General features: G+C 44.2%; 1 protein-coding gene across 2 annotated transcripts in view; it reads right to left on the bottom strand.

The window, feature by feature from the left end:
- Arl8b (ARF like GTPase 8B) overlaps window positions 1-1,301 on the bottom strand; it is a 42,612-nt gene extending 41,311 nt beyond the window's left edge. The window contains exon 1 of one of the 2 annotated variants that reach the window (XM_074044287.1): window positions 997-1,301. In XM_074044287.1, the coding sequence (XP_073900388.1) occupies window positions 997-1,119 (123 nt within the window). In that variant the 5' untranslated portion in view covers window positions 1,120-1,301. The remainder of the gene's footprint in view (window positions 1-996) is intronic. The other variant, XM_020184078.2, reaches the window with a different exon arrangement.
- Window positions 1,302-27,554: the final 26,253 nt, after the last annotated feature.

Raw genomic sequence — 27,554 nt, 5'->3', positions numbered from 1 at the left:
TTCAAGTGAGAAAAATCCTCCAAAGACCAATCTCTTTTGCAAGATGGTTAACTATGCACTGACCGCAGGTCCACCTTGCCCACTCGCTTAAGATCATTAGCGCTGGAAAAACAAAAGACCTCTTCCTCCTTCGCTTAAGAAACAGCAGGGGCGGGGCGCTTGTGGCTCACGCCTGTAATCCTAGCTTCTTCGGAGGCTGAGATCAGAAAGACTGCGGTTCAAGGCCGGCTGAGGTAAATAGTTCGTGAGACCACCCCCCCACCACCCCAATCTCCAAAATAACCACAGCAAAAATGGACTGGAGGTGTGGCTCAAGCAGCACTGAGTTCAAACCCTAATTCCACCCAAAAATAAACAAATAAAAATAAAGAACAAGGATTTGTGCAAGGACTAGGCAGAACTACCCCTCCCCGCCTTCTAAACCAGCGAGGTGGGCAATCAAACCCGATCTTCGACCCTCGGAGGACTTGAAAAACAGTGACTGGATGGGAGGGGTCAAGCTGCCCTCGGAATTCAGCACGGCGCCCACAGGGCCCTCCTGCTGTCACAATGGGGCTCCCCATCCCAAGTGGCAACTTGAGAGAGGTCCTTCATTCTCGGGCTCTCTCAAGAACGACCGACTCGCCAACTCCCGGGAAAGTGGTAGAGGAGTTAACCCACCCACGCCCTGGATTAGAACCTGGGGGAAGCGCAACCCACCCCCACCCCCACCCCCACCCCCAACTCCCTAGCGCTTTAAAGGCGCAACGAGCTCCACTTAACCCTAGCCAAGCCTCCGCAGCGTAGAAAAGAACTTAAACGGCGTTAACCCTTCAGGGTGCTGACCCCAGAGCTACACCTTCCGCCGCCAACACGCGGGAAATCCCAAGTCCCGGCCCCCGCTCCCGTCCCGTCCCCGTCCGCCGCGCCGGGGGACGCAGGCCTTGCTCGGGCCTTCGCGGAGTCGCTCGCTCGCCCGCCCGCTCGCCGGCCGCCCAGCCCCGGGCCGGTGCTCACCGCGATGACATTGACGAAGGTGGTCTTGCCCGAGTACTGCAGCCCCACGAGCGTCAGCTCCATCTCCTCCTTCCAGAAGAGCGAGCGGAACCAGTCCAGCAAGCGGGAGATGAGCGCCAGCATGTTGACGGCTCGGACGGAAGACGAACACGAGGGCAGACAGACGACGGCGGCGAGGACTTCCACACGAGCGGGCCTCGGCCCGGACCCCCCCACCCCCTCAACGGCTCCTCGGGGCCCCGGCGCGACGCGGGCGGACACGGGAAGACGGCGGCGGCCGGAGCCAGGAAGCCGAGTGGGTCATATGACTCGCCCTACCCCCCACGCTCGGCCCGCGCCGCCGTCAGTGCCCACGGCAAGAGCGGCGCGCACCGCCCGGCCAGGTGAGCCCGCCGTCTGCAGCGCCACCTGGTGGAACCTCCGCCGCACCGCATATATACTACTCCTTCACTGTTGGTTCCTCCGTCATTGGTTCGTTCACTGATTCATTCATTCATTCAATTATGCATTCCATTTTTCTATGTGTTCACTGACAATGTACTCTGACAAGACTCTGGGAGATTCAGCATAGAATAAAATTTCCTGAGCCAGGAAAGTGGTGCATTGCCTATAATCCCAGCACTGGGAAGGCAGAGGCAGGAGGATGGAGAGTTGCAGGTCAGGCTGAGCTACATAGGGACATCCTGTCTCAAAAAAGCAAAGCTCTGAGGATGTGGCTTAGTGGTAGAGGGCTTGCCCAACATACCCAAGGCCCTGGATAACATCCCCAGCTCTGCAGGGGGAAAAAAAAATAGAGATCTGTCCTACATTTTGCTAATATCAACGAGTGTTCATCGACAGGGAAACTGTTAACTATAAACTAGATGTGTCCTTAGGAGAATGCTATGTGACTGTAAAAAATAAATAAATAAATAAAAAGGAAGTTCTCTCTAAACTGATATGGAAAGTGTACGTATGGGCAAATATATGGTGTTTGCGTAAGAAAATACCGGTAGAATAAGAAAGCTGATTTCCTATGGGAGGAAAATACATGAGGGTGGGCAGAAAGGAAACAAGAGTTCTCTAGAAACGTCTTTATGTCACTTAGACTTTTCAGCCATGGAAGTGGGTTGCCTGTTCAAAATGTTATTTAACTTAAACTTATGTCAAAATATCTGCAAGGATTTTGAATGTTAAAAAAAAAAAAAAAAATCCCTGAGCTGAAGGCCCAGCTCGGTGGTGGAGCACTTGCTTAGCATGTGGGAGGCCCTGGGTGAACAGATAAGTGCAAGGCAGAATGGTGGGGAGCCCTGCAGGGTGTGAGGAAGACCCAGCAGGAATGGAGGGAGGGTCAGGTGGCGGGAAGGAAGTGAGAAGGAGAAGCCGGCCACGGTGGGTGGCAGTGCGTTCTAGGAAGAAAGAAGAGACACAGGAAGATGGTCGCGATGGCTGGCACCCACCAGGAAGGCCGGGACAGGAGGAAGCGTGGATGAGCAGACAAGCATGGCACGCAGGCCTAGCTCACATTGCATTCCGTGGGGCAGGAAGCCAGGCAGTGAGAATGGCCTGTGGGAAGGTGTTCTGGCTTCACCTGTGGCCCTCTCCTGTCTCCCCAAAAGAAGACTTACTGAGTCCTAGCTCCCCAGAATAAGCTTGTTCGGAAATAGTGTCACTACAGAGACCATCAGTTCTGACCATACTGGAATGAGTTGACCCCCACACACACACTTTTTCTTTATTTTTTATTTTTTTGGCAGCACTGGGGTTTGAACCCAAGCTTGCTAGGAAGACACTCTACCCCTTGAACCATTCACCAGCCCTTTTCTCTGTTGGGTGTATATTTTCAGATAGGTTCTTGCTTTTTTTTTTGCAGGAACTGGCCTCAAATCACAGTCCTCCTAATCTCTGCCTTCAGAATAGCTTGGATTACAGGCTTGTACCACTGGCACCCTGCCTAAGGTGAACTCCTTTTTTCTTTTCTTTTCTTTTTGGTGGCACTGGGGTTTGAACTCGGGGCCTCACGCTTGCTAGGCCGGTGCTCTTACTGCTTGGGCCACTCCACCACCCCTTTTTTGTGAAGGTTTTTTTTCAACATAGGGTCTCCTGAACTATTTGCCCAGACTGGCTTCAAACCTCTATCCTCCTAATCTCTGCCTCCTGAGTAACTAGGATTATAGGCGTGAGCCACTGGTGCCCAGCCTAAGGTGGACTCTTGATGCAGCATAAGAGAGGAGACTCAGGCACCCAAGGGGAGAACGCCATGTGACAAGCACGGCAGAGATTAAAGTTTTGCAGCTGTAAGTCAGAGAACACCAAGGACTGCCAAGAAGCTCCAGAAGCTAAAAGTTAGCGAGACAGACAGTGAACAAGTAATAGATGAGCTAATTTCATTTTTATTTATTTACTTGTCTACTTATATTGAGGTGCTGGAGATTGAACCCAGGCCTCATGTTGTCACCAAGTGCTCTACCACTGAGCTACATCCCAAGCTCAAGCCAATTTTTTTTTTTTGGAAATAGGGTCTTGACATGTAGCCATGCTGGTTTTGAACTCACTATGTAACCCTGGCTGGCCTTAAATTCTGAATCCTCCTACCTCAGCCTCCTGAGTGCTGTAACTACAGGCTGTGCCACCACATCTTGCCCAAGCTAATTTTAAAATGAGGAATTGATCATTCTTCAGTCTGCAGTTACTGTAATTCTTTCCACTTCTGAAACTGTTAGTCAATAAAAAACCACTTTTCAACTGCTGATCCTAGTTTCCCATTTAAAAAAATTTTTTTAATTAAAAAAAATTTTGTGATATTTCAGTTTGAATTCAGGGATTCATATTTGCTCAGCAGGTGGGCTACCACTTGAGCCATTTTAAAAGCTCTGGCTATTTTGGAGATAGGAGGATCACAGTCCAGGCAGGCAAAAAGCAAGACCCTATTTTATGCTTCCTGTCATACATAGATGAGATGAGGAGCCATGCATCACCACACCAGATATTAGTTGGAATGGGGGTCTCACAAACTTTTTGCCCAGACTAGCCTCGAGCTGAAATTCTTCCTATCTCAGCCTCCCAAGTAGCTAGGATTATAGACGTAAGCCACCAGCTCCCAGCTTATAAATTATTTTTATCATAAAAGCACAAGATGATTATTTTTTAAAAATCAAATAATAGAGAGGTATAATAAAAGTAAACCAGCTCTTTACACTTTTAATCCTGCATCTTTGAAATGATTGATTTCAACACTTTACTTTTTCACTAAAGACATATACATATTTTTAAAGGGATATACATATTTTTAAAGGGATATACACATGTATATAGGGCAGAACATTTTCTTTTGTGTTCTTGATTTTTGAAATAAGTTTTCATTATGTAGGCCAGGCTGGCCTCAAATTGAAAATCCTCCTGCCACAGCCTCCCCAGTACTGGGATTACAGGTGGGCACCATAACAAAGCCTAGACAGCACCGACGTTCACTGAATGCTAGCTATTATTTCTGGAACATAGTGACTGAGGACATCTGCTTAACAATCCAGTTGTTCATCTGTAAAATCGGGATCAAGTTCTCCCTGAGGAAGTTTTTCCACTGAAGTCACTTCAGTATTGCACAAAGAGCTGTGGTTGCACTATTCCCTTTGAACTTTGTCAAAACTTAAAAGAATAGGAATTCCAGAATCACATGCTTACTCAGACACATGGGGCCCATTCACAAGTCATGGAGGAGGTCTGGGAATCACAGTGCCATGGGACTGTGACTGGTGAATGACAGGACAAGAGATAAGACTAGCCTCTGTATTTGTTGTGTAACTTTTTTTTTTGGCGGTACTGGAGTTTGAACTCAGGACCTATGCCTTGAGCCACTCTACCAGCCCTTTTTTGTGATGGTTTTTTTTGTTTTGTTTTGTTTTGTTTTTTCCGAGATAGAGTCTTGCAAACTGTTTGCCTGGGCTGGCTTTGAACCATGATCCTCCTGATCGCTGCCTCCTGAGTAGCTAGGATTACAGGCATGAGTCACTCGTGCCTGGCTTGTCATGCAACTCTTATATAAGTATGGTGAAATTGTGGCCTCAGAGCTGGACAAGTCCCTGCTAGTTTACCTGTCCAGAAGAGGGGCTGAGGGTATAGCTCAGTGGTACAGCACTTGCCTAGCATGTGAAAGGCCTTGGGTTCAATCCCAACACAGCAAAAAAAAGAAACAAAGAAAACAGTCTCTAGCTATCAGAAAACAAGAGCACAGAGGAAGAATGTAATCTCCTAGACAAGAACCATTTCAACTTAAATCAACGAGGCCATTTAGGGCTGGGGGCGTGACTCAAATGGCAGAACACCTGCTTAAAGTGCAGGCCCCTGAGTTCAAACAATATATTTAAAACATGAAACCATTTTGAATAAATGAGCCAGTCAGCATAGGGATCCTGGAATCTCATCTCTCAGGCATCTGTTTTATGAGGTCTGCATTTGTCTAAGGCCCAAAGAATAAAATGTTATGACCTATCGCACAGATTCCCTCTGGCCTGATTATCAGCCTAGTAGCACCTTAAAGTGACAGCACACAAGCCTCTGCCTCAGTACATTCCTGCATTTGGCCAAGTCAGTCAAACAGCAGGATTTTTTAAATTTTTGGCAGCTCTGGGATTTGAACTCAGGGCCTTGAGCTTGCTAGGCAGCAGCTCTACCACTTGAGCCATGTCCCCAGTCCCTTTTGCTTTAGTTATTTTTCCAAGAGTCTTGTGTTTTGGCCTAGCCAGCCTAGGCTGTGATCCTCCTGTTTACTCCTCTCTGAAGGTAGGACCACAGCTACACACCACGACATTCAGCTCATTTGTTTAGATGGAGTCTTGCTGATTGATTATCCAGACTGGTCTTGAACCAAGATCCTCCCCATCTCCACCTCCTGAGTAGATGGAATTACAGCTATGAGTCACCAATGCCCAACAGCAAAAAACACCTTTATTTTTCAGAGGACTTTTAAAGTTAGAGAAAATTGAGCAGGTTGTACAGACTTCCCATCTACCCTCTCTCCCTAACTGTCTTTAAGTTAGCTGTTGATAGTCTATGATATTGAGTATTTAAAAGAAACAAAGAAACATCAGCTAGCACAAAACACCAAGACAAGAGTCATCAGTATGACTAAAAATCCCTGACGTGACTATTTTGTAAAAATAGGGCTCCAAATGATTTGGGGTTTCGTTGTCCTTGCTATTGTTACTGGACCATCTTGAACGAACCAGGTCTGAAGCTGTTCCAAATTCTAGTTATATGTCTCTTCCTTGCTGTCCCCTTAAATCAGTTGGATCTGCGTTCTGTCAAGTGCTCTGTGTAAAATAGATTTTAAAGAATGAAGACAAGGCTGGGGATGCAACTCAGTGGTAGCACATTTGCCTAACACGCCTGAGGCCCTGGGCTTGATCTCTACCACCACAAAAAATAAAATAAAAACCAAGTTCTATCTGAGACAAAAAAAAAAAAGCAGGTTAGGAAAGTGAAAAAAATGCAACAGAGTACAGGCAACCAGTGGCTCATACCTGTAGTATCTGGGAAGTTGAGATCAGGAAGATTGAGGTTCAAGACCAGCCCGGGCAAATAGTTCAAGAGATCCTATGGACTGCAGCCAGGGTTCAAGTGGTTGAGCACCTGCTTTGGAAGTGCAAAGCCCTGCAGTCCACAAAAAAGAAAATTAAGAAAAGAACTCTGATGTATAGAACAGAAACTTTTTATTTCCCCAAAGTCGTCCTGCATCATCAAAGTCATTGTTGTGTCTTGATGGATCTGAATGCTAGTCAGTGGTGTGGTTTGATGGATAAAAGAATTCATTTCAAAGTTAAGCAGGTATGACTTTGCAACTCAGTTCTCTTACTTTTTTTTGTCTTTTGTAGTACTGAAGTTTGAACTCAGAACTACACACTTGGGCACTGTACCATCTGAGCCGAACCCCAGCCCTCAGTTCTCCTACTTCTTCTGTTAGACACATTGTCCCACCTCCCTGAGCCTAAAACAGGAATAACGATATTCACCTCCCAGGGTTGTCAAGGAGAGTTAAATGTTTTTATTCTGATGCATCAATGGGATAGAACCCAGGGCCTGGAGCCTGGCCAGGTGCCCTATCACTGAATCACACCCCTAGCTAAATGAACTCTCTTAGCATGGTACTCATTCAACAGTGCTGTTCTCTCAGCTGAGGTGCCAGCCTCGTGTGGAACTTCCCTATTCTGTGTTCCTGTGACAAGTGTGTTAACCAGAAAATGATCAGCGTCATCCCCTCCTAAGAAAAAGTCACAACCACAGTCCCTGGGAGGTCACTAAGGGCCATCCTCACAGATGGCTTAGGACAGTTCATTGCACCTCCTGTCATGGCAGTGTCCACACCAGGTTCAAGCTCCTTGCTGTGGCCATTTGGGTTGAGAATTCTGTGGTGTGCAGAGCTGGACTGCACACAGTAGGCAGCTGAGAAGCATCCCTGGTTTCTATCCACCTGTGCTGGTAGTAATTCCACCCCACCCCAGCTTGTGACAATCAACAATATTTCCCGACATTACCAGATATTGGAGGGGTGTGTGTGTGTGTGTATTAGGAATTCGCCCAGTTGAAAAGTGCCCAGCTACTCAGGAGGCAGACGGGAAGAGAGTCGCAGTTTGAAAAATTAGGTGGGGACTCTTATCTGAAAAACAAAAGGAATGTGGCTAAGTGGCAGAGCATGAGGCCCTGAGTTCAACACCTCCCACCCCATACAAAAAATGAAAGGAGGGAAGGGCAGGGGAGGGGAGGGGAGGAGAGGAAAGGGAGGAAAGAAAGGAAGGGGGAGAAAGGAGGAAGGAAAGAAAAAGAAAACTGCTCGGTTGGACAACAGCTTCTCGGGTTTTGTTTGGTTTTGGTTTTAGTGTTTTGGGGGTTTTCTCTGGGGCTGGGGGAGGAGGAAGGGCTTACTATGTAACCCATGCTGGCCTCGAACTCGCTATTCTCCAGCCTCAGTCTCCCGAGTGCTGGGACCATGTCCGGCTCAGTTTGAGTTTATTAAACCCCTAAATCAGCCTTTGCTAACGGAATGAGAAGCAGGCCGAGAAAAGAGAGGTGTTAAGTGCACCTCTGGCCAGCTTTCGAAAACGTCCTAACTGGTCCCCGGGTGGTCCAGTGAGGGCCACACGCGGGCGGAGAGGATGCACGACGCGCGCACCCCGCGCGGCTTCCCGCCGCCTCCAGCCTGCGCCCTGCGCTTTAGCGCCAGCTGGTGGTGGCAGGGGGCACTGCAGGAGCCTCTGGGCCGCAAGAGTCACAGGGATGCTCCAGGTTTTCATCGGCGGCCAAGTGAAGTTCAAAGCCGAGCTGGAAGCTTTCAAGATAGACACGTCGCCCCAAACACCCTCAGCATCCACAAGGCCTAGGCAGGTGGTCCGCGCTGCAGCTGTGCTTGGGGAAGACAGATTCCGACAGTCAAAAGAAAACGTTGTTGGTCTTGTGGAGTGGCTCAAGTAGTAGAACGACTGCCTGGCAAGTATAAGGTCTTGAGTTCAAATCCCATGCCGCCAGAAAAAAAAAAAAAAAAAAACCTTTGTTCATGACATCGGGTTCTTCACGTTGCTCTGAAGTCAAAAATATGCCAGATATACTAGAATAGACCTTTCAGATTAAAGAAAAGAGGTTCATTATTATTTTAATAGTTGCTTGTAGAAGATAAAGACGTTTGGGAAAACAGATTTGGGGTGGAGAGCTTTTTTTTAGGGGGGCTGTTTTGTTTTGAGACAGTGTCTCACTATGTAGCTCAGACTGGCCTTGAATTCTCCATCCTCTTGCCTCAACCTCCCAATTGCTGGGGTTACAGATGTGCTCGGCTATCTTTGGCTGAGAAGTATTTTTTAATAAAATCATTTAGATAATATGTACAATAGAAGTAGTGCATGATTGGTGTAACACTAGCGGAGCAGTCCAGATAGATATGTGCAAAGTAGAAGTAACTCTGTCTCAAAAAAAAAAAAAACCTACAAATTATCATCCTTTCTCTCTCTCTCTCCCTCCTTACTTTCCTTACTTCCCTACAGGTAATCACTGTTGACTGGTTTTTTTTTTTTTTTTTTTGTAATAGTAGTGAGAGTAATAATAATCTAATTGTTCCCAGAAAGTCAGCACTGGTATCTGTCTCTGTACCCAGTGAAAGAAGAATTCAGGCAAAACACAGAAATGTAGTGAAAAACGATAGTAATGCACCCAGTCTCTCTAGAGTGAGACAAACACTACAATTATTTTTACCCTGGCACCGGTTTTTTATTGAGGTGGAAGGGACTTTCAGCTAATCTGTCAGTACGACCAGCCCAAGTCATGGTTTGGTGGGCTGCAGTTAGGGTTAAAGTCCCAGAGGCTAGGGTAGACTGCAGATTTACAAAGGACAAAGTGTTATTAGATCTGCCTGACCCTAGGATAGGGTTTACTGGACTGGGCCTTTGTTTTAAGTAAGGATCTGTTGTTTCAGGAGCTGATATTGACTCAAAAACATCTGGTGACAGCCCATGACCTTGGTGGGCTATTTTGATCCTAACAGGAGCTATTAAGTGTTTTTCTCTCAGAAACCTTGAAGAAGTCTCCATCTTAAGTTTCCTTTGCAATATCCCCACCACTCGTGGCTAACTGCTACCTAACCTAACTATGGTTAAAAAAAAAAAAATATATATATATATATATATATATATATATATATATATATCCATCAACTACTCATTTGTGTTTGCGTGTGTTAGGCTCTGTGCAGCTTTATAGAGACCATTTAAATCCTTTTTTTTTGACCCTTAAATGAACTTTTATTTCACTTAGACTCAGTTCCTCAGTATTCAAAACTCTAACAAAAATTAACAGAGAACATGAGTAATTTTTTTTTTTTGGCAGCACTGGAGTTTGAACTCAGGGTCTCACACTTGCTGGGCAAGCATTCTTATCACTTGAGCCACTCCAACAGCCCTACGAGTAATTACCTTGATAAAACAAAAATCTCTCCAGTAAGTCAGTTTTTAGTAAATATCACTAAAAGCCAAACAAACTTCTTAAGATAGCCTCATCGTTACAGATATAGAGCACTGGGTGTATTGAATCTTGACCGTAGAAAATCCTTTAGCTAACCCTCTAAGTTACAGTCAACTTAATCACATATGTCCACCAAACAACTACATTTTTAGGGTCCCTTTTGCTGCTTTGAGTTTTAAAATGGGAATAATTCCTGCAGAAATAGAAGGCATGTCACACACACACACACACACACACACACACACGCATCTACATACTGGAAGGAAGACAGCCAGTGTCATCTATCATTGTTCCCCCCCCCCCCCCGAAGAATCTGAAACCTTGAACCTGGGTCAAAACCTTGAGCCTAGATTGTGGAAAGACCATTCTCCTGGTCCTCGAGCTAGGCAAACCATTAGAGTCCCTTTCAAAGTGTCCTCTGGGGACCATGGCAATTAGAGTAGTGCACGCTTTCTAATTCCTCCCTTGGTGCCTCTTTTTCTCCAGTGTCTATGTTTCCCTGTGACCCATCTCAAGGAATAGCCCTGCTTTATCTACTAGGGTCTCTTATGGCGTGGGGATTTTTGTATAATTGAGTCCAAGATAGCACAAAGGGGAGTCCTTGGAAAGATTGAGCTGTAGGCCAGCAACAAAAGCAATCCCTTAAAAACAGGAGAAGACCTTACTTGGAATAAACTTTTCTCCAAGGCCATGGTCTAAAAGGGAGAAGATCAATCCTGTCCAAAAGACTGGGGCAACAGGTCAGAGAGAGGAAGAGGTCCACATGAGAAATTAAAGCCCAAAGATAAGAAAGATCAAGCCAGAGATCTGAGTGAGCACATGGTAGGAAAAGGAAGCACCTGGCACTTAGAAACCTGGTAGGAACGGCAGAGGCAGCATCTAGAAGAAACCTTAAGCTTCCCGAAAAAAACGCTGGGTAAGGAAGAAAAAGCAGTCAGAACCCAAACAGTAGAAAAGTGCTTGCAGAACAGTGCAAACAGGCTCCTCAACCTACACAGTGGTAGGGAGGACCATTCTTATCTCCTAGAGAAACTGATGCATTAGATCCAAGTCAAGATTTATTACAACTGAGATCCAATCAGAGCACCAAAAATGTGACTGGAAAGTTTAGCACAGCTATCTACCTCTGTTCTTGTGTCCAGCAAGAGAATTCAGGCAAGATGTGAAAGTAATAGCGAAGTTTATTAGGAAAGGAATTTAGTGTAACAGGATAAAAGTAGGAGAAATGGGGAAAAAGACACAGTCCCTGCTCTCCATGGAGGCAATGGGAGCAGAGACTGCTGTTTGAATCCTCTTATCTTGTCTATGTGATGGATACTTTTAATATTCCTGTTGGCCAAACTAAACAACAACAACAAAATCAGAGAGAGAGTCTCCGAAGCATAGAGGTGTCTGTTTGGGCCTAATGGAACACTGCCATAGTAAGCCATGGTCATGTGCAAAGAGGTTGAGGCAGGGGGAAGGCTTAAAGAGAAAAACAAGGAGGATTACATCAGAGGTTTTGCAGCAATAACTCTTGGTGACAGTCATTAATAAGAATGCATCAGCCTGAGGCTGAGCAGACAGTTGCTGGGCAGATATCACTGTAGAGGAACTTTTTATACTGTGGGGGCTTTCGTGCAGGCTGTGGTTCCTGCAGCCTTTTGTGGTGGTCACTTACCAGGCAGTCCTGCAGAAGAATCCCTCTCACATAACCTCCTGGCTTTATCTTTGTGGGACTGACACAATTAACTCCTTTTTTTGTCTTTGGTTTGTTTTGGGTTTTCGTGGTTTTTTTGGGAGGGGGAGTAGGATTGACACAATTAACTCCTTTTTTTTTTTTTTTTTGCCTTTGTTTTTTTTTTTTTTGGCAGCACTGGGGTGTGAACTCAGGGCCTCAGGCTTGCTAAGCAGTCACTCTACTGCTTGAGCCACACTGCCAGCTCCTGGTTTTGGTTGGTTGGTTGGTTGTCTTTAAGACAGGATCTCACTATGCAGCCTGGGCTGGTCTTGAAGTCACAACCCTTCTGCCTCAACTCCTGAGTCCTGGGATTACAGGCATGTGCCACCACATTTGACAGGAACCCCATTTTGATTCTGAGAACTTTCACTTCTCTCTTTCCTCCTCCTCCTTTTCTCCCTCCCTCCCTCTCTCTCTCCTTTTTTTGGTACTGGAGATTGAACCCAGGGCCTTGCCCATGCTAAGTTCATGCCCTGCCACTGAGCTACACTCCCAGCCAGCTTTCACATTTCTTTCACATGCTCTACAGATGTAAAATCCAAGTTCCTGAGAAGTTAGGTAACTTGCCTAACTGCACAATCTTCTCACACATTTCAACCTCTTTTGTGTGTATATATGCACATACATAAGTGTGCATATGCATGTGTTTATGTGTACTTTCTATTAATGAGATTTGTAAGATGAAATAAAGCACTGCTGTGAAACTTGCCTTTCTAAACTAAATATAACACAGATAAGTCCTATTGGGATTTATGTTCTGTCACACTCCACTGAGCAAGGCAATATCTCTTAACCTTATTTATACATGTATGTATGTATGTAAAATACCTGGCCCATACATAATAGGTCCTCAAGAAATTGCAATTGTTAAAATCATGACTAGAGGGCTGGGGGTGTACCTCAGTAGTACAGCACTTGCCTACCATGCCTGGGACCCCAGGTTCAATCCCTAGCACTGCAAAGCAAAGCAAACACGCAAACAAAAAGCCAGGACTAGCTCACTAGTTAATGTGCAGGTGAGTCACTGTGAAAGGAGGTGGTTTTGTTTGTTTTAATTTAATGTGACTGTCTAATGCAACCAAACCCTACTGCATTGAAACCTCCTGCCAGCTCTCTCTGGGTGTTTTGCTTTGAGGGTTTGGCTGTTGTGGGCTCAAGGCAAAAAGAGGAAAAAAAGTAGACAGCTGGGAATGAATGTGGAGGAAATGTCTAACGAGGTTCAGGGAAGCAAACAGAAAATGTGAAACAAGTGCAATGGCGTGAAGAAATCTGACAGAAGGAGATCAAGTCTGAAGGCCTTTGCCTCACCCACAAATCCCTTGAGATCCCTTCCTGAGTGCACATAACATCGCTCAGAGCATCTCCCGGTGAGCTCATAATGAGAAACACTCTTAACAGTGCTCAAATACCAACTTGGAACAATTTGGACATATTAGTTTTTGTTAAGTCACTGAGGTCTACTGCTTAAATTACCATTTGCTCCAAAAGCAGAGATTGCAAATTGAAACCACTGATTTTTAAGATCTAACTGAGGTTCCCAGCATTACAAGGGATAGGGATTCTAGATGATTCCGTGTAGAGAATAGATTTCTTTTTTGGTTGGCCCTGGAGTTTGAACTCAGGGCCTTATGCTTGCTAGGCAGGCACTCTACTTGAGCCACTCTGCCAGCTAGAGAATAGAGTTGATAGCTCCTGCTACCTTCTTCTTGCGTCTGCTAAATCTAAACAACAAAAACTTAGAACCCTTTAAAATTGTAGTTTTATTCAGCAGACATTTATCAAGCATCTACCATGTGCCAGGTACTATTTGGGATATCAGTAAACCAAAGCAGGTAGGAGATAACCATGGCATTTCTACTCTATCAGTCTAAAGTTCAAATGAGCTGGAAAAAACAGTTTCTGATTATTTGTTTTCATCAGCCCGGAAAGCTTTCTGTGACGTACATAGTAATTTAATAAAAGTAAGAATTCCTTACGTCTACTTAACCAGTATGAATCACCTCATGACCACTGGGTTAGTAGCAATGTGATGTCTTTATTTTTAAAATTGAATTAAGACTAGCTCACAGTCCTACATATAAGGATTAGAAGGATGTCTGGTATCCATCTCATGGGGCAATCTCTTTGCCTGGTCATGGCTAGAATCCTGCGGGGACCTTGGCAAACAGGAAGGATGTCACTAGGGATCCAACAAGAAGGGTTTTTGGCTGCTCAGTCCAGGATTTGCCAGTGTTCCAGTATTCCAGCCCATTTGATGTCCTTGCCAGAAACAAGACTCACTACAGGTGTGATCCAAAATACTTAACCATCAGGACACCATGGGCACCAACCAATCAAAGGACATGTCAACCATAGGCCAGGGGCTCCAGAAACCCCCCACCATGCCTAGCATTAACCATTCATAGCTACATCATGGGATATTGGAGAGAGGGAGTGAGGAAAAGGGATTCAGGCAACTGGTCAACCATGAGGAAAGTGTTTCAGTATGTAGACTACTGGTATAGCCACCTCTTTGTGTAAAAGTAGGTGCTGGCCTGTCTGCCAGATGGGGCTACTGACTGTGGGATTGAGTGCTTGCTTGGCCAATTCCCTGCTCTGGACAGTGGGAAAAGAAAGATGGGTCTTGTGTGCTCCTTTCCTTCAGTTCCAGCCTTGACCCAAGGAGTCCTTCACTCCACTCCATAATCTTTAGCCCTGTTCTCATAGGCATTTCTGCAGATATCTTCCTATGAGGTCATCCCTCTTCACAGGGGCTCCCCACCCCCTGTGATCTAAGCAGGAATCTTCCCCCTAGTGGTAAGAACACTTGCCTCTCTCCCTTTCCCAGAGAAACTTCCCAGAGTGTTCTGTAAGCTCTTAGATATAAAAGGCTGATCCCACCTCCTTTCTAAGCCATGGTGTAGACTCAACCTCTTGTAAGAATGGCTGTTCTAAAGCCCTTCACACACAGTGGGCAAATCCCCCATTTCCCCCCCCACACACACACATATACAACATACTCCTTTTGAAGAAAGATGCTTGTATCAGAGTAGTTTTCAGGACTGGTGGTCGAGCACCTCCCTGTGAGGCCCTGAGTTCAAACCCCAGGACCACAAACACACAAAAGATTATGTGGGATGCATATATTCATATGACCAACTTTGGAAAATACAAACTGTCACAAATTGAATTTAGAATAGCTATACTAAATAATTAAGGAGAACCAGAAACATCACAAAGAAGGACTAAGATGAACAACAAATAATGGGCCCAAAAAGGAAGAAAAAAAACAGGGGGAAAACAGACAACTTTTAATAATAACTAGTTAGCATATCAAAGTAATTTAAGAATATTTTATATTCTTATAAAATAAGACAAAGTAATCAGAATAAAAGAAGCCTGACCAAAACAGCCATAATTAAATATTGAAAGGACTGACTAAATAATAGAACTGATGAAGATGAAGCCTGAGACAGCAACCTAGAACAAAATCTTTTTGGGGGGGCTAGAAGGGGGAACTGGGGTTCGAATTCAGAGCTCTGCACTTGCAAAGCAGGTATTCTACCATTAAAGTCACACCTCCAGTCCATTTTGCTTTGGTTATTTTGGAGATGAGTTCTTGCAAACTGTTTGCCCAGGGCTGGCCTTGAACCATGATCCTCTTGACCTCAGTCTCCCAAGTAGCTAGAATTACAAGCATGAGCCAGAGGTACCTGGCTAAAACACCTGAGTGTGATGGTGCATACCCGAAATTCCAGTGCTCAGGTGGTGAAGGCAGAAGCATGAAGCATGGAGAGTTTGAGGACAGTCTGGGCTACGAAGCAAGACCCTGTCTCAAAAACACAAGGTAGGGAGGAAGGGAGGAAGGGAAGGTAAAGATCTTGAATAAATCCCCTGTGATGTACAGTAAGGGCAAAGAGAAAGAGATGAAAAAATGTTTTTCTAAAAAAGTTCACAGACATGGAACATAAGTCCACAAGCTCTGAATATTTGTGGACTAGGACCATCAGAGCAGACAGCACAGTCACAAACAGGAGGAAACAGTCACAGACCATCCTGAAGAAGGGTGCAAACCTTTTGAAATCCAAATGGCCCTCTGAGTGCTGAACAGGATGAACACCAAGAGGGTAACGGAGCTGGGGTGTAGCTCGGTGGCACTGTGGTTGCCTAGCCACCAGGAGGTCCTGGCGTCAATCCCCAGAACAAATAAAATAAAGACACTTAATAAGTGGAGGCATACTGTTGAGCATTCAGGACTCTAAGGGTACAGAAAACAACTTTTCAAAAGTATTTCACAATACAGTATTTTCACACTGTGTGCGCATGTTGAATTGTGGCACTGTATCCCATAAATATGTACAATTAAAAATAATTTTGAATACCCACAATCTTTGCTACCAGAAAGATAATATCTTACCTACAAAACACAGAGGCTCACACTGGCACCAGACTTCTTGTCAGTGAACATGGATTCTGGACATCAGTGATGTAGTATTTTCTAGTTATGGAATTGGGTGTGATGGTATACATCTACAATCCCAGCACTTGAGAGGCTAAGGCAGGAGAATCTTGAGTTTGAGGCCAGCCTGGGCTCAGAGTGACTTCCAGGCTAGCCTGAGCTATATAGCAAGACCTTGTTTCAAAAAACCAAAACAAAAAAAATCTAATAATGAATATTTTAGATCTTAGATTTCTGTATACAACCAACATGAAGGCAGGCAACATGCATGGCAAGGTAACTGCATGCCCAATGCCCAATTTATTTTTTATTAGCTTTAATTAATTAAATTTCAAGACAGGGTTTCACTATGTAGCCCAGGCTGGTCTCCAACTTGCCATCCTCCTGCCTCAGCCTTTTACATAGCTGGGATTACAGGTGTGAACCACTGAATCTAACTCTGATATTCCCAAAAAAAATCACGTTCTAAAAGAAATACTCAACCACACAAACATACACTTTTCTACATACACATCAGAGTGGTGGAGTGATTGTCTAGCAAGTCTGAGGCCCTGCGTTCAATCCCCAGTACCACAAAAAACAAAAACAACAACAAAAAACTCTGTGGACTTCTGGTTCTCCCTGTAATAAGGGCATCTGAAAGACATCCATTCCAGTGTGCAATCTCCAGTGAGAAAGGAAAGGATGACATGCAGTCAATAAACAGGAACCTGTATGCCTGCCCTATATCCATGCCACCAAATCTAAGGACCTGCTAGAGAGATGAAAGTACACACGTGCTGATCGAACACTGCATGGTTATGCCATAACTTAAACCAAACTGCAGGACAAGAAAATAATGGAAAAAGGAGACATTAAAGAAAAATGAAAAAGAAATTTAAAAAAAAGAAAATGGTGAAAGATAAAAGAGGCAATGACACCAGGTGTGTTGCCTGTGTGTGGCATGCACCTGTAGTCCCAGTTACTCAGGAGACTGAGACAGGAGGATTGCTTGAGCTCAGGAGTTAAAAACAAACTTGGGCGACATAATGAAACTCTGTTTCAAAAAGGAAGTGGAGGAGAACTGGGGCGGGGGACGAGGATTAGGAGGAGGGGGAGAAGTGTCTCTCCATATCACCCCTCTGCATACATCTATTGGATGCATATCACCTCACTGAAAAATGGAACCAGGTTTAAACTTGTCAGTACTAAATGGTATTATCATTTAAGATAAACAGTAGGTGGGAGGTGGAGGGTGCAGGAAGGAGATTAAGGTGAGGGTATATGGTTGAGGGACTTCAAATAACTATATGAAACAGAACTAAAAACCTCTTACAATTGCTTTAAGTGGGGTGGGAAGGGGGCTGAGGGGGAGAGACGATGGGGACAAAGTAAATAATGTGCACTATGAATCCCCCTGTATAATGAATATATCCTAATAAAAATTGATTTAAAAATAATAAAGAAATTAATTAAAAAATAAAGCAAACAACAAGCCCTGGGTGAGTGGCTCACACCTATAATTCTGGGTTTTGTACAGGAGGTAGAGCCCAGGAGGATTGCAGGTTGAAGCCAACCTGGGCAAATAGTTCAAGAGATCCTATCTTGAAACTACTGAACAAAAAACAGGGCTGGCAGAGTAGCTCAACTGGTAGAGCACCTACCTAGCAAGCATGAGTCCCTGAGTTCAAACACCAGTACTGTCAAATAAATGAAATAAAAAGCAGGGAGAGGGAGGCAGCGGGCGGCAAGGGGGAGGGATGGCCCAAACAATGTATGCACATATGAATAAATGAATAAACAATTTAAAAATGAAGTAAAAAGCAATAGACATGGGGAAATAATCTAGGGAAATGCTAGGTCCTGCAAAGCATCTATCCAAGTGCTTATCCACTTGTTAAAGCCAGAAGTCCAAGCCTTGGATTGCTCCTTCACCATCCATCTTTCCACTAATCTCTTCCTGGTTGCTCAGTGACTCCATTTTCTAACAACAGCTACCAAGAGAGTTAGCAAAAATTAAAAAAAAAAATCAAAACCTGGGTTACCCAAGGACATACTTTTCCGAATAAGAATCAAAAGAATGAGTGGGGCAGGCTGGCGGGAGGAGGTGAGGCACGAGGACGGCAGTGATCACAGCAATGGCAGATTGATCGCACCTTGGCACTGTCCTAAGAAGTTCATGCATTTGCTCACTTAATCCTCTCCATGAGGACCAAGTGAGGCAATGTTCTCGCCATCTCCGCGTTCTTCAGGGGAGCACAGACGATTTTTTACATGAGAGTGAAATCGTTTCTGCTGCTGTTCAAGCCACCCGTGTTTGGGGGCTCTGTCCTTCACAGCCAAATCTCGTGCTGGGTGACACAGAAATTGGTGTCTTGTTTGTGTCAGCTAGGTGTGGCTTCTTCAGCGCCATCATTGCTCTGATGCCCTTGTTGCTTGGCGTACACCACAGCGCACACAATAGGAATTTTTGAAATTTAATAGGCTATTTCAGAGCATTTTTAATGGCAAGACTGAGTGAAGGACAGAGACTTCTGATATACCACCTGCCCTGACACATACAGGCTCATCCTCCCTCATGGTCGGCATCCACTACCACGATGTTAGAGTTGCTAAAATCGACAAACCACCATGGACACCTCATTCTCACCCAGGGGCCACAGTATAATTAGGGCTCACTCTCAGCGTTGTGCATTTCATGGGTTTGGACAGATGGATGAGGTATTACAATCCACCATCGTAATACCATACAGAATCATCCCACTGCCCTAAAACCTACCTGTGCTCCACCTATCCATTCTTTCTTTCTCCCTACTCCTGATCTTTGTATAACATTTTTGAGGTGCTGGAACAGGAATACAGGGCCTTAAACATGCTAGGCAAGCATTATACCACAGAGCTATGTCCCTAGCCCTGGTTGTTGTGCAATTGCCATAGTTTTGCCTTTTACAGAATATCATATGGTTGGAATCATAAGATGGGATTTTTGTTATTTACTTATTTATTTAGGTTCTTTTGAGACAGGATGTTACTATGTAGTCAAGACTAGCCTGGCATTGACAATCCTTCTACCTCAGCCTCCCGAGTAGGATTACAGGTGTGAGCCGCCATGCTCACCTCAGCTGGGATCTTAAGACACTTTAGTGAGTACTTAAAGAAGTATGGGCAGGGTTATAGGATACAGCAGTGGATGAAGAGGTGGCCAGGAACTAATAACTGCAGTGAGCAGTCATTACTATCTCAGATTTTATCTGAGTCTGGTTGAGAGTTAGCACCATGAAGAGCTGTCCTAAGGAGGCTGAAGGACAGACAGATTTGTCAGATGGATACCCACTGCCAAATCCAGACCAAGTCAAGGTGGAAGCAGGAGGAAGAAATGTCTGGACCTTTCCTTCTTTTTCTATCTTCCAGCCTCCTGCTGGTGCCTACTATTGTCTAATAGGAAATTAGAGGACTAGAGGACCCAGATGATTTGGTTTTTCCATACCAGACTCTCAAGGTGTAGAGCAGAATCTAAAAGGATCTGGGAGAGAAGTGGAGAATTTACTATCCAGTGAGCATTCCTGGTTCACAGCAATCGGGTCACATACAATTTGTCTCCCACTAAAAATTTAGATTTTTGATTGACACGTAATAATTGTACATATGTATAGGGTGCAGAGTGGTATTTTGTTTGTTTGTTCGTTTTGCAGGGCTGGAACCCATGGGCTCTCACATGCTAGGCATGCACTTTACCACGGAGCTAAACCCTACACTTGCTAGGCAGGCACTCTAACACTTGAGCCACTTTGCCAGCCTTATTTATTTTTTTGAGACAGGATCTTGCTATGTAGTCCAGTATGGCCTCCAATTTGGCAATCCTCGTGCTTCAGTCTCCTGAGTGCTGGGATTTCTGGTGGCTCCACCAAGCCCAGTTGGTCTGTCTTGTTTTTTTTTCGCAGCTGGGGGAGACAGGGTCTTGCCATGTTGCCCAGACTGGTTCTGAACCCCTGAACTCAAGTGATCCTCTTGCCTCTGACTCTCATGCATCTGTAGATGTATGTCAACATGGCAGGCAAGATAGAAATGATCTTAAACAAACATGCCCATGTCTCATGTTTCATAAGTCCTTTCGGCTGTGATGCCCCTCGTTCACACGCATCCATCACGTGGAAGAATTTTAACATTCTCCTTTATAAGTAGGAGACTACTTGCCTGGTGCTATTCTATGAACTTCACCATGTTTGGCTCATTGCCTCCCGACTGCCGTCTTACAAGGAAGCTTTTCTTGCGTTCTCCATTTTGCAAAGGAGGATACTAAGGGTCAGAGAGATACCCAAAGTCATATTGCCAGTGACTGTGGAAGGCGGCATTCAAATGAAGGCATTCTGAATCCTTACCTTGTGTCTCCACTTTCAGATAAAGGCCAGTTATTGGGCTGATGGAATGGCACAAGCTGTAGAGCGCCTACCTAATAAGCACAAGATCCTGAGTTCAGTGCCCAGTTCTGAAGAAAAAAAAAACTCAATTATTTAGTTAAAGCAGATAGCAGACCCCCAGAGCCCTGCTCATTCTCCCTCTAACCGTGTCCTTACCCTTAGCCATCTGGGTCAGAGCTTAAAAAACCCCACTAGTCCAACACTTCACTTCATAACTTAATTTATCAAACTAATTATTATTGGCCTCAATAAGTAGAAAAACAATCCCATAGTTCTCAAAAGCAACTCATGTCTTGTTTTTCTCTCCTCCTTAACGTAACTAGATATAATTTTTCACAGCAGTCATCGATATGTACATGCCACTTCCTCTTTGGCGCCTTTTAACTTAAATTTACTTTCTATAAACATTTTTATGTCTGAACTCAGATGTTAAACTCACCACTTTAAATGGATTCTCATTATTTTTATGAAAAACTGGTAAAAAAATTCCTAATTTTTATTTTTTAGAAGCCTAGCTCGAGGTGCTATTATTAGATGTCTGCAATAAAAGAGAATCTTAGGAATTTTTATATTTTTATTATACATTAAAAATATATAATGTTTGGGAAACAATACATATACTTTCCTTATGGCTATGACCACGTGATGTTGCAGAATCAGTCTATTAGTTATCAGTGTTTCTTCCTTATTTTGACATGAAGATATTTCCTTAGGTAGAAACACCTTTTTTCTTCCCCTCTTTCATCAATCCTACCATCTAACATAAGATGTGTTCATAGCAGTTATCCTTATACTTCAGTATTTAAGTGACAGGATTGCAAAGGATTCAAGTAGTTCAACTAGAAAAGCAATGAACATTGCCCAAAAATGTATGAAGAGGTTGGGAATTCTTTTTTTTTTTAAGTTTTTTTTATTAGGATATATTTGTTGTACAGGGGACTCACTGTGATAATCCCAAATCGGCTTATATTGTACATTGGTTAGATCGCCCCCAACATCTCTCCCCCTCAATCTTCTCCCTGCCCCACTTAAAGCAATTGCAAGAGGTTTCTTTGTTCTAGTTCATATAAGTATATGAAGTCCATCTACCATATCCCCTACCTTAGTCTCCTTCATTCACCCTCCCCACTCCCATAAGCACCTCCCCCCACACACATGCACTGTATCTCTTTTACAGTCCTGTCTCTCATTATGAATATTTCAGCTGATGTTCAAAGGGGTTTCCCAATGTGTCCAGTTTGGGGTTCTTTACTGGGGCAAAGGCGAGCATGTTTTCCTACGGAACAGATACAGTCACACTGATCTATCGCATTTCTCACCAGTTAAGTCACCAGCTGTCAAAGAAATAATACAGACGAAATGAGAAATTGACCCAAGGGATCCAGCCCTTGCATGTATGAACTCAAAACTAATGTCGTATTTGTCCATGCAACATGAGTGAGTATCCTTGAAAAGCAAATCTACCAGGAAGGTTTCAGGAAATTGATGCCTGTGCACTGGAAGATGAATAACCAAATGCCACTTGGGGGAACTCATGTTCTCTTAGACCTCTTAGAATGTACAAGAAGCATAGACTGCTTGTTGATACTAAGTGAGGGTGGGGAAGGCTGTGCAGAAATGGATTTCAGTGCCAGGTGACTCAGTTTTGAACAACTTCCACATTCGGCAGATGGTGATGATGCCAGCATTTACCCATGGGGCTGAGCAAATCAGGACGGCATGTTTCCACACTTCTCAGATGCTTATTTCTAAACATTACATAAAAGCCACATCTTTGAGTTCCTCTCTGCATGAGCGATGGAGCCCAAGTGAGGTTTCTGTGCCTGGACCCCCTCGCCCTCCCAATGGAATACTGCAGTAAGCCACACTGACTAGAACACGACAAAAAAGATTCAGACGCTTTCAGTTTTCAGGTTCTAAGATCATCAGGCCTACAACCAACATTTTCCGTCTTCATCATTTAGCACGAGAATGCAGCCGTACTGGAAAAGATCTCAAGTCTTCATCAAATCCCCACATATGCCAGATAAACCAAGTTACAACACCTTAGAATTTATGGGATAGGGAGAACTTAAGATCACTAAGCTAGGGCTGGGTGCCAGTGGCTTAGAAGGATCGTGGTTCGAAGTCAGCCTGGGCACATAGTTCACCAGACCCTGTCTTGAAAAACCCCATCACAAAAAAGGGCTGGTGGAGTGGCTCAAGGTGTAGGCCCTGAGTTCAAGCCCCAGTACTACAAAAAAAAAAAAAAATCACTAAGCTAGGACAGAGCTAACTAATTTTTCACCAAACTTTTTTTTTCTTTTGTTATTCATATGTGCATACAAGGCTTGGGTCATTTCTCCCCCTGCCCCCACCCCCTCCCTTACCACCCACTCCGCCCCCTCCCTCTCCCCCCCACCCCCTTGATACCCAGCAGAAACTATTTTGCCCTTATTTCTAATTTTGTTGTTGAGAGAGTATAAGCAATAATAGGAAGGAACAAGGGTTTTTGCTGGTTGAGATAAGGATAGCTATACAGGGAGTTGACTCACATTAATTTCCTGCACGTGTGTGTTACCTTCTAGGTTAATTCTTTTTGATCTAACCTTTTCTCTAGTTCCTGGTCCCCTTTTCCTATTGGCCTCAGTTGCTTTTAAGGTATCTGCTCTAGTTTCTCTGCGTTAAGGGCAACAAATGCTAGCTAATTTTTTAGGTCTATTACCTATCCTCACCCCTCCCTTGTGTGCTCTCGCTTTTATCATGTGCTCAAAGACCTATCCCCTTGTTGTGTTTGCCCTTGATCTAATGTCCACATATGAAGGAGAACATACGATTTTTGGTCTTTTGGGACAGGCTAACCTCACTCAGAATGATGTTCTGCAATTCCATTCATTTACCAGCGAATGATAACATTTCGTTCTTCTTCATGGCTGCATAAAATTCCATTGTGTATAGATACCACATTTTCTTGGTCCATTCGTCAGTGGTGGGGCATCTTGGCTGTTTCCATAACTTGGCTATTGTGAATAGTGCCGCAATAAACATGGGTGTGTAGGTGCCTCTGGAGTAACCTGTGTCACAGTCTTTTGGGTATAACCCCAAGAGTGGTATTGCTGGATCAAATGGTAGATCAATGTTTAGCTTTTTAAGTAGCCTCCAAACTTTTTTCCAGAGTGGTTGTACTAGTTTACATTCCCACCAACAGTGTAAGAGGGTTCCTTTTTCCCCACATACTCGCCAACACCTGTTGTTGGTGGTGTTGCTGATGATGGCTATTCTAACAGGGGTGAGGTGGAATCTTAGCGTGGTTTTAATTTGCATTTCCTTTATTGCTAGAGATGTCACCAAACTTTTTATGCTCCTCCTTTCATGGCACACAGTTGATGCTATAGAGAGGGGATTCATTTTCCAGTATCTTCAGATCTGTGCAAGTGCATATTAAGAAGAAGGTGGAGCATTTCTTCTCTCTCCAAGGCCCCATGAGATGATGGAGCCATGAGGCAAACCTGGGCCTCTGAATCACCACGTGAAGGAAAGCCACCAGGAGCACCTGCATCAGATTGCTACCTGAGGAGGAAATGCAGTCATCTCTTGGTATTCATAGGTTCCATGCCAGCATATTTAACCCAAAATATTTGAAAAATATTGCATGGTTCTGAATGTGTAGGTGATTTTTCTCCTCATTATTTCCTAACCAAACAGTATGGCAACTATTTATGTAGCATTACACTGTGTTAGGTATATAAAGTAATCAACAGTATACAGGAGGATATGTGTGGGTTATATGGAAATACATCACATCATTGTTTATAAGACTTGAGCTGCCTTGAATTTTAGTTACCTGTGGGGGTGGTTCTGGACCAATCCCACATGGTTAACTGGGACAGCTATAATTTTTGTTTTGGTTTTTGGTTTTTTGGCAGTACTGGGGATTGAACACAGGGCCTCATACTTGCTAGGCAAGCGCTCTACCTCTTGAACCACACTCCAGTCCTTTTGCTTTTAGCTTGCTTTCAGATTTGGTTGTGTGCTTGTGCCTGAGCCAAACTCAGACCTCAATCCTCCTACCTCTGCTTCCCAAATAGCTGGGATTAAGGGCATGAACCAACCATGTCTAGCCAACGGCTGTAATTATTATTGTATTAAGCCACTGAAATTGGGGGTTTAGCTAGTATTTCCTTAATTAATACAGAGGCCAACTCTCCTCTTTCTACCTCCATCTGATGCTTGAATTCTCTTTAAAGCACCTCGTAGGGAGATTAGGAGGAATAATCAGAAACAGTTTGTATGATGGTCAAGACTGTGGACACTGGACAGCAGACTATGGCTTGAATCATATTTCCAATGCAAAACTACCCATGTTCTCTCGTGCCAGTCAGCTAACTTCCCTGGGCCTTCGTTCCCTTATCTGGAAGGTGAGCCCACTAATAGCACTATGTCATAATGCTGCTTGAGAGGTATGAGGAAGCCACCATGTCAAGCATTAAGTATTCAAAAACTGGAGGCTTCTGTTCCTCCTGGCCTCATCCTATCTATGCCAGTAGCAATATTAAAGAGATAGATTCCTGTGTTCTAGTGTAATTCAGTCACTTTTCAGAGGCCCAGAAGAACGTAGGGATGCAGGTGACTTGTGTAATTAGGCTCTAGGATCTGGAAAACTGTGCAGGATTGTGGAATCAAAACATAAATTCTTTTTGTCCATTTAGAAGATATTTATTGAGTGTCTAGTACATGCTAGGTGGGATGGGCAGAGTACAATATTAATATGACACTATTCTTGACCTCAAGAGTATTCATGGTGTCATAGGGAGACAAGTAATTACAGTTCAAATTAAAGATACATACTGAATGCCTTCAGAGCAAAGGGAAAAGCAGCTCTGACTAAAAAGACCGCCTGTTTGTGGATTTGCTTTTAGTTTTAGGTTTTTTAAATTATCACATTATTGTTGTACTGGGGGTACATTGTAACATTTATAAAAGTTCTTATAATATATCATAGTTGAATTTACCCTCTCCATGAAAGCCCGGGCAACAGGAACCTGGAAAGAACAAGCTTCAAAGTCTCCAGGCACTAACACATCTTAGGGTCCTTCAGGAGAGCTGATTCCAAGACACACAGGTGAGGCCAGGTGGAATGGAAGTGAGCTGGGGCTCTCAGCCCAGGGCACTTCTCTGAGTGGGTCTCAGAAAAAGGACTTCTCCTATGGTTTCTAGAGAAATCCTAGACTGACCTGGAGATGAGGAAACGTCAACACCAGGAGAAGAGTCGAGAAGAACATTGCCTAAAGAGAAAGCAGGATGGAGAGATGGAGGGGAACAAGACTCAGGCCAGGCAGCCCAAATCACATTCCCTGAGACGATGGACAGCAGCTTTCTGTTTCCTTCCCATGCCTGCTCCTCCAGCTCTGGCTGGGGCCCTCTTCCTTTCTCTTTCTAGAAGTCTGGGATCCCGGGCAGACTTTCAATCATCTCTCTGCCACGCACTGCCAGCCAGGGAGGTACCCATGTGGCATCGCAACCTGGAAGATGACTCTTCATCCTCATCCTTTGCCCAGATGCTGAGATTGGTAAAGCAAAAACAGATGTTTGGCCCAAAATTGCTCCAAAGATGAGAAAAGCCTCCTTCCTCCCACCCCTGAGGACACGATGGGGAGAGTGTTAACTTGGACTGTGTTACGTGCCAAGTTTCCAATGTTCCCGAAGCAGGGCTGTTGAAGAAGCCTTCCTGAAACTGCACCCAACAGCTACTTCAGACCTGGGCTCTGAAGAGGAAGGAGGAAAGAAAAGAGGAGCAGACACAAGAGCTCCTATTTAGCGACTCAGATGTCCCCACTAGGGATACTGTTGGGCTGGGCTACCTTCCCCATCTGGATTTCTTTTCTTTTGTGCATTTATTTTGCTGCCGTCATTACAAGTGCAGTTATGTGCCATTTTGTGAAAGGTGAATGTTCTGAGAACACGCCACAATGTGTTCATTGTTGTGTGAACATAATACAGAGCACTTAAGCAGACCTAAATGTTATAGACCAATCACTCAACTCGGCCTCTTAATGAAATCAAGAGACATAGTAAGCATGAGATGTCTGAGGCTGCTGCCAGCACAACACAGCTACTATTTTACAGCTAACACATTTTTATAAGTAGAAGGAGTACACTCTAAAATAACCGTAAACCAGGCATGGTTGTGCATGCTTGTAATCCCAGCACTCGAGAGGCTAAAGGTAGAGGATCATAAGTTCAAGGTCAGCCTGGGCTCCACAGATCCTGTCCCGAAGAGGAGGAGAAAAAAGACATGGAAAGTATAGTAAGTACATAAATTAGTGATATAGTAGTATTCGAAAATATTTTTATGAAATATACTAGCTATCATGTCTTATGTTCTGTGCACAACTGTGTTTCTATATGTTTACATAACTGGCAGCAGTAGGCTTGTTTACACCAGCTTCATTACAACCATGAGAAATGCATTGCACGCAGTGTTGCGACAGCTATGATATCACGATCTTATAAGACCACCATCGTTTTGTTCTGTGTTCTGGGATCAAACCCAGGGCCTTGCACATATACTAGCAAACACTGTACCACTGTTAACACCACCAGCCCGGACTGAGATCACTGTCTTATAAGTTCCGTTGTTTACTGAGATGTTACATAGTCCATGACTATATTGTCTATCATCTGAAATCATCCGCTTTCCCTCTCATAGGAAAAGCATGCTGACTTTTCTCTAATAAGGCACCCCTCTTAGTCCACGTTTTCTTCAAAATTGCACCTGTTGAAACTGTTCTAAGGGGGAGAGGGGTAAAGGTAGAAAGATGGAGGAGGCAGATCCAACTAAGATATATTGCAAGTGTATATGTCAATTTCGTAATATATCCCCCTACACAACTATCATATACTAAAAAAGTGTTTTAAATTGCACACAACCACACGATGCACATTTCCAGAGATGAATGGAAGACTGAGCCTTGGCCAATCAGAGTCCTAGTGAATGACTTACAGATGGAAACATGGTAGGATCCAGGCCAGTGAAAGTCTACCC

This window comes from Castor canadensis, chromosome 10 (assembly GCF_047511655.1).
Source record: "Castor canadensis chromosome 10, mCasCan1.hap1v2, whole genome shotgun sequence".
Taxonomy (NCBI): domain Eukaryota; kingdom Metazoa; phylum Chordata; class Mammalia; order Rodentia; family Castoridae; genus Castor; species Castor canadensis.
Note: the sequence above shows the minus strand (reverse complement) of the source record. Positions and strands in the feature narration are given on the sequence as shown.